This window comes from Peromyscus californicus, unplaced genomic scaffold (assembly GCF_007827085.1).
Source record: "Peromyscus californicus insignis strain IS unplaced genomic scaffold, ASM782708v3 Scaffold_22__1_contigs__length_63687245, whole genome shotgun sequence".
NCBI lineage: Eukaryota > Metazoa > Chordata > Mammalia > Rodentia > Cricetidae > Peromyscus > Peromyscus californicus.
In genome coordinates, this window is record NW_026294525.1 from 3,288,447 (window position 1) to 3,309,138 (window position 20,692).

Below are 20,692 nucleotides of genomic sequence, written 5' to 3' on the forward strand. Positions count from 1 at the left end.
GTAGAAACATTTAAGCTAAAAACATACATTTCCTGATCTACCAGCTTTCTCACCTGGGCTTAACTCTACTAAGTAGGGTAGCTTCTCAGGAGGAAGGGCAGAACCATAGCCAGATCCGTCAGCTCTATCCTTCCCCTTCAGCGGCTTCCCTTCAACATGCTTCTTCATTTTCTTTGGGATGTAGTCCGGTGGTCTCCTTTTCAATTGAAAGACTAAAATCCCTAGAATGGTGACAATGGTAATTAACAACTGAGCAAACCTGGGGGGTGATGATCACTGACTAACAACCATTGGCCCCCCCATTACCAAGAAGATGTGTTTTAATAACATCTGCCAAGGAGCAGAAGAGCAAGGCTCACCCAATTGACAATCTTATCAGTGAAGGATGAACTAGTCTGGTGTGCTCTGAAAAACCCTAAACAAGCAACATGCAGGAATTATTTCTAACTGAAAGCTAGCTATCAAAAGACAGCATGTGCTAGTTAGTAAACAGCACGTTAGTTTAAAAATAAATGAACTTGCACTTGTAGATATCAATGTTCACACACAAATAGACATACACAAACATCTCAGTTGACCTGATTTTTATTTAATTCAAATGATTAACTCAAAATTCAAAACAACTTTCAAAATGAGGCTCAACTTTTATAACTGTCTAGAATAGTGCAGAATAAGTATTTTAATAAAACTAGAAATGCACTTATTCTTAGAGTTTTTTTTGTATTTTTAAATTATCAAATGCAGTATGATTATTACGTAAGATTAGGAAGGATTTTTGTTTGTGTTTGTTCGTTTTGTTTTGTTTTTCGAGACAGGGTTTCTTTGTGTAGTTTTGCGCCTTTCCTGGATCTTGCTCTGTAGACCAGGCTGGCCTCGAACTCACAAAGATCCGCCTGCCTCTGCCTCTGCCTCCTGAGTGCTGGGATTAAAGGCGTGCGCCACCAGGATTGTTATGTCTTCATTAATATAAAAGCACTCACCTGTGGTGGTATTGTGTTCCCCAAAATATTGTGCACCCCAATAAACTTATCTGGGGTCAGAGAACAGAACAGCCACTAGATATAGAGGCCAGAAAATGGTGGCACTCACGCCTTTAATCCTATCACTTGGGAGGCAGAGATCCATCCAGATCTCTGTGAGTTTAAGGCCACACTGGAAACAGCTAGGCATGGTGACTCAAGCCTTTAATCCCAGGAAGTGATGGCAGCAAGCAGAAAGGTATATAAGGTGTGAGGACCAGGAACTAGCCTGGTTAAGCTTCAGGCTTCTAGCAGCAGTTCAGCTGAGATCCATTCAGATGAGGACACAGAGGTTTCCAGTCTGAGAAAACAGTTTCAGCTGAGGAGTTGGCCAGGTGAGGTGGCTGTGGCTTGTTCTGCTTCTCTGATCTTTCAGCTTTAACCCCAATATCTGGCTCCAGGTTTGTTTTTTATTAGTAAGATGTGTTAAAATTCATGCTACACTCACCTAGAAAGTCAACTGTATTAATCTTAACATTAGAAACTATACTTAATCAAAAACATAGCTTTAAACACTTTGCTGCCTTGAAATAGGGAAAATGTCTGAACAGTGACAAATATGCACACATCACAAGTTGAACATCCTTAAACCAAAAACCTGAAATCCAAAATGCTTCAGCTTCCAACATGATACAATGAAAACAAACCTCCTAACAGGGAACAGGTCAAACACCAATACATGAAAACGTATAGACTCAATTACACACAGGTTAGGTGTGTAAGGCAAACACAAAAGAAGGGGAGGCTTAGACTTGTATCCACCTTCAAAGTATCTCATTATGAAGGTAAAAATACTCAAGTCTGAAAAGTTCTGAAATCTCAAACACTTCTGGATTCTGAGTATTTCCAGTAAATATTGCTCAACCTATATCTGAAATGACTGTATTACTGGACAAACTTTAGGGTCGTAGGGTACTTTCCCTATCCTAACAAACTTGCTCAAATACCGCACAACTCATACAGTCAGTATGGACATTGTTTCACAGCTCATCGATAACAATGGTCTTCCACTGCTAATAGTCTGGCATTTCACCTGCCATGTCATCTGCACAGGACAGTCAAATGAGCTGAGTGTGGTTCCACAGGCAAGGGTACCATCAAGGAAATACCCAGCAAGTCCATGAAAAAAACTGGCAGACTGCAGCCACCTCCCACCCCCCATACATTTTCCATGTCATCCAATGAACGAGAGTTGGCAGAAATCTGAGAGGTGGACTACTGAGGAAATCCTCTACCTTTGTCACTTGGCCAATCCCTGAAGATTTGTAAAGGACACTCATCATCATCAAGAATAACTTCCTTAGCACCTCGTTCATCAGAATGCTGGGCTCCAGGAGGAAGCATAACCTAATGAAAAAGTAATTAACAATGAATATAAAAGCAAATCAGCAAGTACTCAAAAGAAGCATTGTTGCTTTTGGTCTTACTCTATGACCCATGATGGCTTCAAACTTATGATCTTCCTGCTTTCTGAGTACTGGTGCAGTCCTGTACCTATCTTGAAAGTACTGCTCTGAATGAGCAAACAAACACACAAACAAACAAAACAACAACAACAAAAACCACCCATCAAGCACTATAAATAATTGGTCACTGAAAAAAAATTAACAAAGCACAGGAAATGGTTTCAAACAAAAAGCTTCCGTGGACAAAGGACTGGGCAATTTGTATTCACCTGGCTCTTGAGAAGAACTGAACTATTTGCATTTGTTTATTACAAATTTTCACATGGAAAAAACACATAGAATATTGAACGTTCAAGCAATTTCCTAAGGAAAGATAACTCTTCTACTGCAGTCCTCTGCAGTCCCTACTCCTTCTTTCACATTCAGGCAAATATTTATAAAGCAAATTCATATAATCTGAAATCTTTAGTGTGCTTAACAACTCAAAACAAATTTTATTGTAAATAACTGTATGGCTTAATTTTAAGTAGACTGTTTAGGTATATTACATAAACATTCAACAACTCTTTTCAGACAACTGTTTAATGATATTGTGTTCACTGTACTCTTAATAATGCTGTTATTGTTTACTACGCACCTTTACTATAGCCAACTTCTCGTCCACTCAAAAAAACTGTGTAAACAGAGGCTTTTCTGTACCACCCAGCCCCACAGCCACTTTTATAAAATCATTCAGAGGCTTAATATTAATTACAAGCTATTTGGCCTATTGTTCAGGCTTATTACTAACTAGCTCCTACAACTTAAATTAACCCATTTCTATTAATCTATATTTTGCCACGTGGCTTTGTGGCGTTACCTGTTCTCTATTACATCTTGTTGCTCTGGTGGTTCACTGGCATCTCCTGACTCTGTCTTTCTCCTTCCCATCACCCTTAGTTTGGTTCTCCTGCCCAGCCTTATTCCACCTGGCTACAGGCCAAATAAGCTTTTATTATCAATCCATGAGAGCAACATACATTCACAGTGTACAGAAGGGTCCTTCCACAGCATTTCCCCCTTTCTGTCTAATCAAAAAGGAAGGTTTTAACTTTAACATAGCAAAATTACAAATAACAAAAGTTATCAAGCAAGAATTACAGTTACAATATCTAGTCTATTTGTATTTGGCAAAAATCAGAGAAAACATTCAATTATCTATCCTATCTTGGTAAGAGTAAAGTTTTATATCTAATTTATCCTTTATCATAACGAAGGAAACTATAATTATCTAGTCTTCAACTCCATCAAAGACTTGAGAAGGAAAACAATATGCCTGAGTAAGCAGGGAGAGCAGGCAAGTAACTTCCAAAAAAAGCAAGAAATGACAAGACAGCTGGCCGCCTGGACAGTCACCCAAGGTTTCTCTGCGACACTGGGGCATCCAACTTTGGCTTACAGGCCTAGACTATCTGACAAACCCTTTTCAGAAGCAGGAGAATTTGAAGGACTGTTCTACTCTGTCTTGGCAAGGTTTGGCAGTTGCTTTTCTTTGTGTCTTGCTTGTCCAAACTGGACAGTGGGCTACTGTCAGCAGCCGAGGCAAGAGCAGTTTCTTGCACAATAGGCCAGTTTTGCCACAAAGAAAACAAACTCCATATGGAGTATCTTCAGTATCCATCATCCTCTCAGGAGCAGATCCATAATGCCAGGAGCAGATGGGTCTCACATCAAAAGAATTCTAAGTTATTAAAACATTTTAAATGCCATATTCTGTAGGTCTTTGAAGTGTTTGAAGATTACCTATCTATTTGGAATATATCTCTAACTAACATGTCTATAGGTTTGACTATTATAGATGACTATTAATCTGTATTTTTTAATTATACATTACATTTTTAAGTGAGCTGTATAAACACAATACCTTAAACAAGAGTAGAAATAAACATACAATATAACAAAATTGACTTTAAATTTGTATCAATAAACTAAAATCTATACCAATGTAAAGTATTTTGAGAATAACAGTTGTGGTTTTTTTTGGATTCAATAAACTACCCCTTTTTTTAATTATAATAATCTACCTTTTCCCCCCATCATTTCTATATCATATCCCCCTTTCTTCTTTAGAAAGAGATTGACTATGACCAATAACAATTTATAACCAACCCCCCTTAAATGAAAACATTCATAAACAATATTTTAGGAATTTGGGCATAGTTTTCTAGACTACTTCCTGCTGACTGGGGGCACTGGTAATCTTATGGGGACCCAGCCTGAGAAAATTTAGAATATTGTCAAGTCTTGGCTGTAGTATTTTGTGAGGCTGGACATATATTCACAGAGTTGAGAAGGGTCCTCCCACAGCAAGACTACATGGGAGAAAAAAGTGATTGATGCCTCTACAAACACTCTGCTGAGTTTCCACACTCTCTTCACTCTGACTCAGTGTAGAGAAGTAAAAGAAGCCAAGCCACTGGTTTCAACTTTGTAACACAACAGACCTTAGTGTGCAAACCTATCATTGTGCTTACACATAAAACAGAGCAAACAATTCTGTAGAAATCTATTATTCCTATCTACAAGGTTTCCAATTAGCTTTAAACGAAAAGGAATAATAACATCCCTATGCTAACCTCATCTTTTTTATTAGCATTTTTAATTAAATTCAATATCCTACCACTTCAAGACCTGACCTTCAATTTTCTCTTTTGCCTCTATCTGTGTCACTCATTTTTTAGGACACAATTTTTTAGGTGCATGGGTGTACTAAGAGCTCACCGACCAGGCCACATGCTTTATACATCACAGACCACTTTCTAGTCTGAAGACCCAGTTTCTATTCTACTTCTTGGCCTTCTGGTCTCCCTCCATTATGATAAGCTCTTCTAGGGGCAGTTCTTAACTTTGTATTCTAGCAGAATAGCTAACAAACAAAAGAGAAGACCTTAAACACTTAACAAATAATTATCTAAATAGATAAAATGAATGAAGACTATGAAACAGCTACAGTTTACTCTGGCAAGCTGAGAATATAATGCATTTCTAATTCAGGTAAATGATTAACTAGGCTGCCTAAGCTTGCTGAAGAAAGCTGGTCAGGTTAAAGCAGAAGGCCAAAAGTAAAGGAGTTCCTCCAGAGAAATCAACCTCAAAAAGGGGCTGCCAATAAAGCTCACAGTCTGCTTCCATGACTCTAAGTCCCAGATAAAATGGTTACAAGCTACTACTCAGTTTAAGAAGATGGAAAGGTAACAAAGTTCATTATCATAGAGCAAATCATGTAGTTCCATGGAATATTAGTTATCAAAGATTTATATAAAAACCTCACTTTGTCAATGTCAATTGAGCAATGTCAAATTTCAGATGCTAGACATTGAAAGTACAGGCCGAAGAGATATACAGATGAACAAAGAGTGCAGCACACAAACTGACCCATACACAAATGAAGACAAGGGGCTGAACAAAGCATTCAGAGGGAGAGAGAGAAAACAAAGTCTTTCTGCAATGCTGCTGGATCAATTGGGTATCCCAATAAAAGAAAAAATCAAAATAAACATTAACTTAAAATGAACATACTGATTTACATATGAAGCTAAAATAAAAATTAAAAGGAATGGGCCAGAAAGATGGCTCAATGGGCAGTGGTTCCTGAAAGAGTGTCTTCTCAACAGTGCAGGACCACTGAACTCATGAACTCACAGGAGCTGCTGTTGCCTGCATAAGGTCAGGAGTCAACATCCCATCACAGAATGGAAAATGGCTCCCAAGCCCCCGCCCACAGCTAATGGACAAGCTGATGACTTCTGGAGGGGGGACAGTCAGTGTTCTTCAAGGAAATGGTCCCTGGTAGACTGATCATGCTTAGTCGATGGCTTCACACCCATGAGCAAACATATTTGAAACACAAATTGAACACAGTGGGCTATTTTTAAAAAGAAAAAAAGCAGGAACATAAAGTTGAGAGGGGGCAGGGAACAATCTAGGAGGAGTTAGAAGAGTGAGTAGGCATGGGGAGGTGAACATGATTAAACTACATTATATGCATTCAAGAAATACTTAAAGAATAAAAATATTTTTAAAAAAACCTAAATAAACAGGCATGACAGCACATGTCTATAACCTCAGTGCGTGGGGCAAAGGACACAGGAGCATCCTGAAGCCCACAGGCCAGCCTAGCCAAGACACTGAGGTCCAGGTTCAGTTAAGAGAGAGACTGCTCAAAAAATAGAAGTAGAAAGTAACAAACCAAACATCAATCAGGCTTCCACTCTTGCATGTGCATGCGCGCGCGCGCACACACACACACCTCCTTTTTAAATCACTTGCTGTAACAGAACATAGAGCTATCTTGGTTTCTTGACTGTGGATAAAATATGAGCAGCTGCCTCATATTCTGGCTGCCATGCATTCCTACCACAATGAACTGCACCCTCAAACACAAGCCAAAATTAACCCTTCCTTACAAAGCAAAACACAAACTACTGTCAGTTTAACTGGACAAATACTGCAGTAAATAAGTAGACAGTTGAAACTGACTCAGAGGCTAAGGATTTCTAACTAGTTTATGGCTAAATAGAAAGTCTGCTGTGTTTTATTTAATGTTACAAAATCAATTCTAGGATATAAACAATTACTATATTCCTTGATAACTAGAGTCACAGATAGGTAAAGTACCTCTGAGAAGTTGCAGGTGATTATTAAATCAGATTTTAATATAAACACAATTATGTTACCTCTGATGGCTGATCCTGAACTACAATGTCAACTACAAGGGATTCAGAGATTAGGAAAGCACACCGCTGAGTATGCTGTAAGTGCATTTTCACCGCTGGCCGACCTACCGACTGAAGGGAAGATCAACCCTGAATGTGGTGCCAACAGGCTGGGGGCTCAGATGAAACCAAAGGGAAGAGGAAGAAGGCAAACGCCACACACAAGCCTCACTCTTTGTGGATACAAGCTTCTATCACTGCAGCCATGGCCTGTGGACATGCCGTCCCAGCTTCCTCCAGTCTTTCAACAGAGATCAGAGCAGTGACTCCCCAGGGAGCTGTCAGATCTTCACCTTCAAACTGGACCCTATACATATACAGAGCCCCACATCTTGGACTGAACAGCCACCAGGTTCTCTGAATCTCCAGCATGCAGCAAGCACTGTGAGACTATTTTATTTATATATTATAATTATACATAAATAAATTGGTTATACTCCTCTATAACTCTGACTCATATAATATATACACAAAATAAAAATTGTAAGAATATCTATCAAAACATTAATGATGAGCTTATCTTTTGGTAGAACTTTGGGCTATGTTTTATTTAATTTATCTTTTTTTATAAAGAACATATATTACTTTTTATTACATTTATTATTCCTGTATGTGTATGTAAGTGGAGGGGGGTCATGTATGTGAGTGAAAACACACACACACACACACACAAATTAAAAAAGAATTTCCTTTAAATGCAAAGTCTTAGCATGAATAATCACAGTTCATACCCGGGCAATGCAGTAGTCCTTGGGATTCTCTTTTTCCAGACCATACTTCTCCAAAGACTCCGCTACAGCAAAGTCTGCAGAATCTGTAGTAGACAGCAGGATTGTCTTGTATGGAATATTGGGTTTTAAACTGTCTGCATATATTCTCAACGTCCCACCTGGAAAACATTTTTTTTACATCTTTGAGTTCATCTTTATTTTAAGTCCCCAATCACTTAATGAAAAGGCACTGAAACATCAACTGCAGTGGTACAAATACATTCACTATCAACCTGAGGCTGGCTTCTACTACAGGGAAATGGGAAGGAAGGGTTCCAGAGTCTGTCTTTGGTACAGTTCTCTTCTACTGCCCCCACCTTCCCCTGCTCTCAACTTGCTCAACCACCTGTACACTACAAGACCTATTTCCTCCACTTCTACTTTTTAAACTTTCATCTGAAGCAAAGTATTAGTTCCACTAAACAAACCAATATTTTAAAAGTGACCTAGGAACAAGAAGACCTCAGGTACTCAAGTCCAAAGACTTCCATGAGGGATATGCCACCATGGTGGGGCTATTTCAATCCTAGGCACTACAAACTAAACGTTGTATGTGGGTATAAAGTCATCTAGGGACCTGGAAACAGGAAGGGTGATTGGGACCTCCTCAGGTGTGCGCTTGTTTGTATGTTGTTCCCTTCTTAGTTGAAATATACATATGCCACTTCATTGTAATTTGACTCTCATAATCTCTTTTCTATTAATAACTCAAGATTAAGAAACCCTGAACGAAGCCAGGTGTGGTGAAGTTAAGACACAAGCCTTAACTCCCAGCACGCAGGAGGCAGAGGCAGATGGATCTGTGAGTTCAAGGCCATCTTGGTCTACATAATAAGTTCCAGGACAGCCAGAGCTACACAGTGAGACCCTGTCTTAACAACAGCAACAGAATAAGAAAGAAGAATCCCTGAACCAAGGCAATGTATTTGCAAACTGCAGAACAGAAACACAAGAAATACAGAAAAGTAGAAAAATACAATGCCTACAAAACCCTGCTAACTCCTTAATAACTAAACCTGAAGATAAAGAAATGATTGAAATACTGGACATCAAAGGTCTACTTGTAAAAATGATCAATAATTTCAAGAGGAAACAAACAAATAGATGAAGGAAGGAAGGAAATCAATTCAGGATATAGGAGACAAAGACAGCAATATAAAACACTGAGAGTGTCATAGGCTGGTGAGATGGCTCAGAGGTAGAGACACTTGCAAACCTAATGACCTCGTTCAAGTTCAATCCCAAGGTAGCAGGAGAGAAACAATTTAGAGAACTGTCTTCTGATCTTCACACGTGTACACTTGTGCATGTGTGTACTTGCACTCATGTGTGCATCTACAAAATCAAGTAAGTAAAATTTAAAACAATAGAGAATTAGCAACACAAGAGAAATTCAGCAAGGAAATTGTAATTTAAAAATCAACTCAACTAAATGAAATACATTAGGCACTTTTTGGATTAGCTACACTTTGAAGACATCATAGAATGTGAATATACCTCTTGTTTTAAAGTTTTTTAAAATGCTTTACAAGTTCAGGAGCAAAGCCTGTGTGATCCTGGATGCCTCACCAGCTTCCAAAACACAGCTGAGGATATGAAAGTTGCATCATTAAAACTCTGGGGGCAAGTCCTAGAAAAGTTACAGCCTCTATCACCATGCTCAGAGAAGTGGTAGTACTGCACGCTCTGTCTCCAGGCTCAAAGACTAGCACACAGCCATAGTAGGTTAGCTATCAGGGTACACTTTTCTCAGAGATTTATTAAAACAGACAAAATCAGGGCAGGAGGAACGGCTCAGTGGTTAAGAGCTCTTGCTGCTATTTTAGAAGACCCACGTTCATCTCCCAGCTGCACATGGCAGCTCACAGCTCTGGAGACCCTCAACTCCCTCTTTTGGCCTCTAGGCAGCAGCACACACTTGCACGAATATACACACAAACTATTATAAACCTTTCTTTAAAAAGCTGACAAAAATATTGAATTATTGACTTCTTTAGTAAACTGCTACTTTCCTAATATTGAGTTTACTAGAGATTCTTGGGTGATATATATTAAAATAGTCTGATTGCAACCATTTCTTTGATAGGTAAGTTCTGCTTTGATTTTCTGCTTTCTCTTCCTTATACCAGGGTTTTTTGTTTTGTTTTGATTTTTTGTTTTTCCTTTGCTCATTCTCTTTCTGTTGTTTTGCTCTGAGATGTGGTCATAGTCTGTAGCCCAGACTAGCCTGGAACTCAGTCTGTAGCCCAGGCTGACCTCCAATTTGTGGCAAATCTCAAAGCTTCCAGGTGCTGGAATTATAGGCATGAGCCACTGTGCTGGAAAAACTTCTTGAACCAATGTATTTTTTGGACTTATACACACTAGAGGAAGTACTAATACTAAGTTACATGCTTAGTTCAAATACTTGAATCTTTAATAGACTATTTTCTTCACTATTTGCAACCTTATAACAAAGTAACTGTTCTTAGCAAAGATCAGTTTTTGTTTTATTTTTGAGATACAGTCTAATTATGTAGCTAGACTGGCCTCAAACAAACAACCCTCCTGCTTTAGTCTCCTGAAACTGAGAATGTAAGTACACACCACAATGCTGGTTGGCTTCTCTTAACAATGACTGTAAGTCTTTGTCTGACATACTTCTGCCCAATGACTTTGCCACACATGGTGGTGATACCTCCCTACCACACAGATCACTCCTGTGTCCCATTCCTGTGTGACACTGCTCAGCAGTGACCCATCTAGTCACTGAGTCACCAGACTAAAGACATTGTAAAACTTGTCAGTACTTCATAGGACACACTTAAATGAAACCCATCTTCCACCCAAACCTCTATTCATTCTAGAGCCAATCAGAATCTATCCAAGTTTATTTTCAGTAAAAGCTACTCTATTATAGATCCTGAAATATCTTCCTACCTCTCAGTATTCTTCAGCTTTCTCTTTATGGCTTTTCAATCTGGGCTAGGAGGTCAGACGTCTATACCGCATTGGGCAATGTAGTACCTCCATGATTGTGCTGTGTTTTAGGACAGTTTCCTCACAACCATCCTACACTTTGCTTCCATGGTAATTTCTCCAAATCTGAAGCTGAGGCTAAATAGAAAAGTTGCCACATCCCAACCTTATTAACAAAATATAAAGAATTTTTCCATCAAAGTGCTACCAATGACTACAGAAAATAAATAAGGGGCACAGGCCATCTGACATGCAATAGCTTACTCTCTTCTTGAAAACATCAGTGTTGTATTCAAGTCACTTTGTCACTAAGAATGTTTTATCCAGTGACTTCAAAGCTGCCATCTCAGTCACTTGTCTCTTTCGTGACTCACACACTTTTGAATAGTCCTCAGGTGGAACTATGGTTTCATTTTCCAAAGTTCATTTAAGCAACAACGTTAAACTCCTTCCTTCAGGCTTGGTATGTAGTTAGCATGTATAAGTATCTCTCATGTTCCTTTTGTTACCAGTATTCTTCCTTGTTTTTCTCTGCCTCTCTAAATCTTTTTTTTTTTTTTGCTTAGTTTTTCCGAGACAGAGTTTCTCTGTGTATCCCTGACTGTCCTGGAATTTGATCTGTAGACTAGGCTACCCTTGAACTCAGAGATCTACCTGCCTTTACCTCTTGTGTGCTGGGATTAAAGGTGTGCAATACCACCCAGCTCTTTCTAAATACTTTTTCCTTTTTCTGTACATACATTTTGGTGCATGACAGAACAAGACTATACATTTAAACAAAGTCCTTTGCATCTCAAAAGTACCTTGCCAGAATAATTATGAAACAAAGAAGCCCCTTGTTCTCCTCAATTTTGTGTTTGTTTCTGAGCAGATCTTAATATGTAGCCTAAGCTGACCCAAAACTGTGTCAGCCTCTGTTGTGATTTGAATGTGAAATGTCCCAGGTGTTTGGACATTTGGTCACCAGCTGGCTGACAGTGCTGTTTGGCAATGTTGCTGAACCTTTAGGAAAGTGGACTCTCACTGGAGGAAACTGTCACTGGGGAAACTTTGAGACTTCCTAGCCCAGCCCCACTTTCTGTTCATTCTTTGCTTTCTAAGCGCAGATGCAACAGGACCAGTCAGGCTGCCGATCATGCAATCCTGACGCTGCCATGTGCTCCTCACCACAGCAGACTGCAGACCCTTCAAGGTGCTTTCATGGAGGCATTTTCTCACAGCAATAAGGAAGTAACTAGGATACTGCGAGGCTTATAGGTATGCACTCCCATAACCGGCTTAAGTTTTTGTTTTTTCTTCTATAATCATTAACACTATTATAATTCCTATAAGTATCCAATTAAGATTCAGTTTCAAGGTACTGACGGCTGAAATAAGTATACAATGCTAAGGCAGCAAGAGAGCTACAGGGCCTACTTTCTTCCACAGCTCTGGGTAGTGAAACCTTGCAGTCATACTATACAGTCATGGGGCAGAAGCAGGTGACCTTGCATTGTAGGACGTAGTCCATGGAGCCTGCCCCCTGAATAAAGCCGAAAGGACTGATAAGAAAACAGACAACGGTACTGTCTCTGAACACAGGCATGAAGCTGTCTCTTCTGAACAGAAACTGCTACTGCACATATAGTAGACGACTGCTGTGACAACAGCCTGGAGAGGCAGGAAAATCCTTTCATTCAGACTTGGGTTTGAAAGAAAAAGTCCAGAATGAAGTGATTTTTCTCAACAGAAGTTAATGTTAAGAAGTCTGTAAAGAAACTCTATACATCCTATCATCAGAGTCTCCCCACTACCAATAAGATAGCTCTGCAGTATTCTGAATAGCACTGTAGTGCTCAAGTACCAAGCACTGGAAGGTAATGCTACAAAAGAAATACAGGGGATGACATCAGACTAAACTTTGGGAGGGCTAAGGTGAGATTAATGATAAAGCCCTCTAATATAGTTCTTTCTGAAACTCAAAATGCTTATCCTAATATTTTTTTTAAAGTGAAACTACTTTATAATGAATTATTACTTTATAACAAGTATTTTCTTTGCTAGATACAATTTCCAGTTAGTTAAGTCAAAGTTTTATTCAAAAATATATAGAGCTAATATATAGTTCAACTATTTCAACTCTTTTTATCCTATCTACTTCCTACAGAAACACTAAGCAACTGCAAGATACGATGGAGGAAACAAGGCAGGAAAACCCTGTGCTACAGTGGGCACTGCCATGTACGGCAACAGAAGCCACATTCCTCTAAATGTATTTTATTTGTATAGTGGCAAAACTCTAGAGAAAACAGCTGGGCAGTGCCGGCGCACGCCTTTAATTCCAGCACTCAGGAGGCAGAGGCAGGGGATCTCTGTGAGTTCAAGGCAGCCTGGTCTACAGATTGAGTTCCAGAACAGCCAGGGCTACACAAAAAAACCCTGTCCAGGAGCCCCCACCCCCCCCAAAGGAAAGAAAAAAGGAGAGAAAAAGAAAAGGAAAGGAAAGAAGCCCAAGTATAAACCAACACAGAATGTTGCCATATAAATAGGAATTAACAATGTGTTAAAACAACAATCTGTCTTATGTCTTTGGAAGTAAACACATATACATACATATACACAATTTCACAAAACTCTTAAAATATTTTCAGGATCATACTGCTAATCCTTTAAAAAAAAGAAAAGAAAAAGACAGGCAGGGTCTTACTACATAGCCCTGACTGGCCTGGAATTTGCTTTGTAGACCAAGCTGGCATTGAACTCACAGAAATCCACATGCCTCTACTGGGATCAAAGGAAGGGGCTACCACACCCGAACACTAAACTTATTTTTATTTTAACACTATTATTATTTATTAAGATCATTGGCAAGCAAGAATGTAATTGCAGAAGGCATTCCAGTTCTCTAAAATCACAACGGTTTAAAGGAAGAAGGACCACTGGAGAAGTATCTCCAAGGCAAAGGAAGAGATACCTCCCCATGAAAAAAAGCCAGCTGAAACCACAGACACCAACTGGCTCCAAGTATGAATCTCATAAACAGAAAGAAAACAGATGCAGTGGACTCCAAACTGAGGGGGAATCTTAAACCTGAATTTATGAGAAAGTTTCAATCATCGCCTGTCAACTTTAGAGGACACTAAAGTAAATATTCTGGCCACACTAACAGCTTCAACTGCACCTGCAACTACATCCTAATCAAGGAAACAAAAAATAGAAGGGAAAACAGTAATGAGTGGCAAAGGATATCACCAAAATCTACAAGACAAAAAACCTAGTGTGTTAGTTAGGGTTTCTATTGCTGCGATCAAGACCATAGGAAAGCAGCTTGGGGAGGAAGGGTTTCTATCAGGTACAACTGTCCATCAACTGCTGAAGGGAAGTCATGGCAGGAACTCAAGAACAAAACCAAAGCAGAGACTATGGAGGATAACTGCTTACTGGCTTGCTCCTTATGGCTTGCTCAACCTGCTTTCTTATATAACCCAGGACCACCAGCCCAGTGGGGACATCCCACCAGCAAGCTAGGTCCTCCCACATCAATCATTAATCAAGACAAATACCCCACAGACTCCCCTACAGGCCAATCTTATGGAGGCATTTTCTCAACTAAGATTCCCTCTTCCCAGATATGTCCAGGTTTGTGTCAAGTTGACAGAAGCCAACCAGCATACCTAAGTTTGTAACAAACCAAAAAAACCAAAGTAAACTAAAAAGGAATTCTAGAATGACAGACTTGAAAATATGTGACTCAATCTTTTGACAGAGTGTGTGTGTGTGTGTGTGTGTGTGTGTGTGTGTGTGTAAAAGAAAATATCAAAAGCAATCAGGAAAGTTTTAGCAATTACAGGAATAACTGTTATTCTCTATGTGATAGTGGTACTGGAGTTGTATTTTATTATAAATCTTCACCCTTCATGAAAATATACTAAAATACTTATAGATGAACTAGTAAGTGTGCAATATGTTTCAAAATAGTAGTTTGGGACTTAGAGGGCAATACATAGTGAAAGAGAAGAATATGAGTTAATTATTTTCAAAATTCTTATATTTTGGATATGTTTAACATTTTCTGGGTTGGAGGGGGTGGGGGAGAAAAGCCATGCTGGTAAGTATATGTGACTAACACTTTCTCTAAGTGAAAAGAATTCTATGTAAGACATACATGGGACACATCTGCTACTTCACCTTTTTTAGTTTCAGAAATACATTTATAAAAAGAAAAACTGAATACATTTCACAATGAACATGAAGAAAAACGACTCTCTCTGTACCCGAGTCAGGCCGCCCATCTGAGCTCCGAAACTCCTGCATTCTCTTTTCAAGCTTTTGCTGCCGCCGCCGTTTCATAACTACCTCAGGATTAGAAATTGTTCGAGTAAAGCTGGTTTCAGGCATGTCTTTGTAAACTTCAGCAGCCAGTCGAGAATTCTCACTGTAAGAAAAAAGATCACCAACAATATTTTAAACTTTTTTTCCTCTTAGAAATATAAATATCACAATGGCAAATGTCATCTGTCTACATCTGTCCCCTTACAGGTCTGATGTTTCTAGTTACCATGTGCTAATTACAATGAGATTAAAATTACAGTTTCTCATGCGCTGGGCGGTGGTGGCGCATGCCTTTAATCTCAGCACTTGGAAGGTAGAGATTGGCGGATCTCTGTGAGTTCAAGGTCAGCCTGGTCTACAGAGAAAGTTTCTAGGACAGGACCAAAGCTACACAGAGAAACCCCGTCTCAAAAACCAAAAAATACACACACACACACACACACACACACACACACACACACACACACACACACACAGAGCTTCTCAGCAAGGTGGTGGTGGCACACACCTTTAATCTCAGCACTTGGGAGGCAAAGGCAAGCAGATTTCTGCGAGTTTGAAACCACCCAGGTCTACAGAGTGAGTTCTAGGATAGCTAAAGCTACACAGAGAAACTGTCTCAAAACAACAAAACCAAACAAAACAAACCACACACAGTTTCTCTCAAATACAAACTAATAGACTAAGAAATGTGTAATCAAATTTTGCAAGTTTACAACTCAACTGTCATGTACAAAGGAACAAGGCAAAAATAAAGATGTATAGAATTTAAGTTTCGGTTTCTAGCAGCATTATGCTAAAACACAGCAAATGACATTACAGCACAACATTCTAGATATAAGAACCAGTACTGAAGAACCTTACTTAAAATTATAGTAAATCTTGAAGGATCTAAATTAAATAGCATGACGGTTTTGGGGGTGGGAGTTGGTTGTTGTTGTTTTGTGGGTATTCTGGGGGGGAGGGGTTGGAGACAGGATTTCTTTGTGTAGCTCTGGCTGTCCTGAAACTCCTGAAACTTTGTAGACCAGGCTGGCCTCTGCCTCCTGAGGGAGGATGGGATTAAAGGCATGCACCATCAGTGCACCACCACCACCCAGCTGCGTGACTGTTTCTAACACCTAAAAGTTTCACCAGCATTTATTTTCCTGAAGTTAAACTTTCATAGGGATACTGCTCCAACAGTTTCTGCAAAGGAATCAACTGTACAAAGTGATGGGCAGAAATTGAATATAAGGTCTGATAAAAAAAAAAAAAACCCTAAATACTTGACTAATTTTAACAATAACATAATTGTAATCAATGTGTAATCATAAAATAATATCAAAATAAGTCACACTTTAAGCTATCAGTTAAATGATTTAATTCATCTGAAATAGTTCATTTTCTAAATTAAATAATGTACCTCTCATAAAGTAAACCAATGAAAGAACAAGCCACACAGTGTCATATTTAAACTCTCCTTTACTAGGATGCTTTACATATAGGAGCAGTATATCCACGCACCTTTTTTCTCTTGCATAACTACACTAAATAAACCTACTCAATACTATTTATAAGCAGCAACACAGGCGTCACCTCCTAAGAGGCTACACCTACAACCAGGCTTTTGAGATACAATAGCAACGTCCAAGGTGCATCTGAATTCAGAAAGGAAAATCTGCTCAGCTCCCTAGTCCTGCCAACTCTGGCCAGCTTTTATGAGCTAAATATGGAACCACAGTTGCCTCTGGGACCAAAACCACAGAAGAGAGTCTCAAAGGACTGGCTGGAGACATAGGGACAACTGAACTTGGTGGTCTGCTCAGGAAAAACACTGTTAACTAGTGTTTGCCTAGAGTAAGTGTTCTTCTGCACTTGAGATGGGCACCTGCTACACACAGAAGGACCTGACGTTCTGAAACAAGCCTGGCAGCCTCACTCAGCTTTGCCCTCGTTTACCCATAATTGAGTCAAGTCAGCTGTATTATACACACCCACAGTGACACAAATACTTCCAGAAAGACCTACCTGTCATCCCCTTGAGAAGGCCTTTCTTCCTTATCAGAGGTTTGTCTCAACGCCTCTTTTTCTCTCTTCTTTTTTTCCTTCTTTTCTTTCTTTGAGAGAGTTCTTTTGAAGTTCTGAATAACGCCTTCTTTGTCCTGCTTCTCGGGTCCATTACTCTGAGCCTTCTGGTAAAAGTAACAGCATCAGCACACCGACCACCACCCGGAACCACACCCGGCTCCTCAGGCTCTGCTGCTTCCTGCACCCCACGAGTCAGAAAAGTCAACAAACTCACACAGTAAGAGGTGGAGAGCACGCTGCCACCTGACTAAGCTGACAGTGACACTGTAAAATCTGTCACAACCAAGGGAACTGTACACTTAAGATGTATTCATTTCACCATAAATAAATTTCATCTCAACTTTAGACTAATAAGAAAACAAAAATCCAAATTCACATAAAAAGTAAGGTGCAATTAAAAAAAAAAAAAAAGGAGGGCTGGAGAGATGGCTCAGCGGTTAGGAGCACTGGCTGTTCTTCCAGAGGTCCTGAGTTCAATTCCCAGCAACCACATGGTGGCTCACAACCATCTGTAATGAGATCTGGTGCCCTCTTCTGGCCTGCAGGGATATGTGCAGACAGAACACTGTATACATAATAAATAAATCTTTAAAAAAAAAAAAAAAAAAAAAAGGAAAGAAAGAAAATAGGGTATAAATCAGGAAATCTGACTTTTAATTAAGTAAAACCAAAAAAAGTTATCATAAAGTAACCTGAGAGAAGGAATCTGATGGGAATGTCTTTCTGTACGCTTGAATATATGTTGCTCTGATTGATTGGTAATAAAGCCGTTTGGCCTATGCCATGAGAAGCAAGATGTAAAAGTACTGGTAAGCCACAAGCCACGTGGCAAAGTATAGATTTATAGAAATGGGCTAATTTAAGATATAAGAACTAGATAGCAAGAAGCCTGCCATGGCCATAGTTTAAAAATAATATTAGCCTGTGTGTATTTATTTGGGTCCGAGCAGCTGCTGGAGAGATTTGTCTGGTGAGAGAGTTTTGTCCTGACCACAGGCCAGGCGGGACACAGGAAAACTTTCAGCTACAAATGGCACCCACACCTGGTGGCAAGAGTTTCCACATAAAACCTGAGAGAGCTTAAGAAGAGATTATAAATGTAGCTAAGAGCACCTTCCTAGTTCATGTCACTCATGGCGGGCCTAGGTACAATGATGTACCTAGCTTTGGTAGGTTCGCAGCATGCAGGCTAGAGTTACAGTGGTGGATTCCCTCCAAGTTACACAGAGGTTTCTGCAAGCTGTGCAACATGGTGCATGGTGGATATAGCTTTTGCTAGCACAAAAAAAAAAAAAAAAAAGAAAAGAAAAAGAAAGGTTTCTGGGCTATACGTTGCTTTAATAGAGGCATAGACCCACTGCTTCCAAGAGTTAGTGGTACACATGGCCCAGAGCTGGAGGTGAATTACCTCCACCATGTTGGAAAGCTGACGTGGGCAGAGTCAGCAGTCAAGGCAGCCGCTTCAGTCCTAAAAATGCAGTTTAGCAGTTTAAAAATCTCTCCTGGTCAGAGAAGGATTATAGATTCACAGTAAGGAATCTAGTGAAAATATGGAGGGAAAAAGTCTACTGAATAGGTATTTTCTACAACTGCAAAGAAATATATTAGCAGTAGCTATCTATAAGCTGGTTTTCATGAACCAAAGTTATACCTATTTTTGAAAAATGTCTGATTTATTTTCCATATCTTGTTTATTAGCTGCTTATCTTAATTTGAATTTTCAACCTACAATCTCGTCTGTTAACATACAAAGCTACATTGTTTTTAAGTAGTTTACTACGTAAAGAAGAAAAATAATAGTTATGGTATGGAGGAAGGGAAAAATCTACTTCATTAAAAGGTGAGTAAAAAAAGAACACTATTATTATTACCCCATTTCATTCATAGACACTTATGACACTGTATTACATGCCAGTAAGGATCAGTGGCCAAGCTGAAATCAGGGTATAAAGCATGAACAGCAAAGCCATGGGACCCATTCTACTTTACACACATGTGCCACCAATGAAGCTAGCCACCAGAACCCAGTGACAAGGAAAGCCAAAAGCACATCTGTGTAGCCATCCAGGATAGCACACTACATGGACACAGAAAATCCTTGCTGTTATACAGTAATAGTGTTTTCATAAGAGGAAAATTTAGAAGATAATTTCAACCTCTGTATTTGTTACTTGTTAATACCAAAATATTACATAAGATGCCACTCAATTCAGCCCAGAACTACACACTTTCAAATTATATCCATGGCGTATGATCAGCTGTGCCCAGCTCCTGCCTCCAGGACTGCCGCATCCAACTGGGTCAAAGCAAGCCCTTTCTCCTTTAAGTTGCTTCTGTCAGGGTATCTTATCTCAGCAACAGAAAAGCAACTGAGACAGTCTATTACACCACCCAAGGAAGTTTCCCGACTCCTAATCTTAAATATGTAGTATATGAAAATGCTTTAAATATGCCTTAGGAAGTTGCATATCTCAGAAGGCACCCAACATTGCCCTTGTCCCTTTTACTTCCTACAGAACAATTTTGATTCTTTAATTTGGAAGAAAGCTGAAGATGACAAGCTGGTCATCAGCTTTTCTCAAAAGCACACAGAACTCCTCTGGAACAGTGAGGGACAATGACGACGAAACAGGCAGAAGAGGCTGCTTCTCTAGTGTGGTCGAGGAGGTAAAGGGCTCCAGGAAGAGGAGTGGAGAGAAGCTCCCACTGCTGTGGGATGGTCTGTATGTCAAATGTGTTGCTGATTGGTCAATGAATAGATCACTAATTGGTCAGTGGCCAGGCAGGAAGTATAGGCGGGACTAACAGAGAGGAGAATTGAGAGAACAGGAAGCTGGGTGGGGGAGACACTGCCAGCCGCCATCAGGACAAGGAAGATGTAAAGTACCGGTAAGCCACAAGCCACATGGCAAGGTATAGATTAATAGAAATGGATTAATTTAAGCTGTAAGAACAGTTAGCAAGAAGCCTGCCACGGCCATACAGTTTGTAAGCAATATAAGTCTCTGTGTTTACTTGGTCGGGTCTGAGCGGTTGTGGGACTGGCGGGTGGCAGAGATTTATCCTGACTGTGGGCCAGGCAGGAAAACTCTAGCTACATCCCACGGCAGAACATAACCCTTGTCCATGCTGCTGACCCAGCCCTAGACTGCAGCTGGCATCAGACACAGGGACTGCTCCCACCTTGGCAGGAATGGCGTCGTTCTCATTCTTAAGGACGAATCTCCCTTCCCGATCATCTTTGTTCCAATTCAACTGCACAACTAGAGGTTTCTCATCAATGTCTAATCTTCTTTCTTCTTCAAAACATGAATGGAAAAGAAGAACAAGCAGTGGTCATTTCATGGCATGAGCACAGTATCTGCCATATGAGATACATTTAATTTATGCACATAAAGTACTTT

The 20,692-nt window shown here is 39.7% G+C and overlaps 1 protein-coding gene across 23 annotated transcripts in view; it reads right to left on the bottom strand.

Annotated features, from left to right (window-relative positions):
* Afdn (afadin, adherens junction formation factor) overlaps positions 1-20,692 on the bottom strand; it is a 132,837-nt gene that overhangs the window by 71,013 nt on the left and 41,132 nt on the right. For 15 of the 23 annotated variants that reach the window (XM_052750774.1, XM_052750772.1, XM_052750766.1 and 12 more), the window contains exons 3-8: positions 20,472-20,587; positions 17,229-17,392; positions 15,161-15,321; positions 7,911-8,068; positions 2,255-2,366; positions 54-221 (exon numbers count right to left, since the gene is read on the bottom strand). In XM_052750774.1, the coding sequence (XP_052606734.1) occupies positions 54-221; positions 2,255-2,366; positions 7,911-8,068; positions 15,161-15,321; positions 17,229-17,392; positions 20,472-20,587 (879 nt within the window). The remainder of the gene's footprint in view (positions 1-53; positions 222-2,254; positions 2,367-7,910; positions 8,069-15,160; positions 15,322-17,228; positions 17,393-20,471; positions 20,588-20,692) is intronic. The other 8 variants (XM_052750775.1, XM_052750773.1, XM_052750771.1 and 5 more) reach the window with 3 other exon arrangements.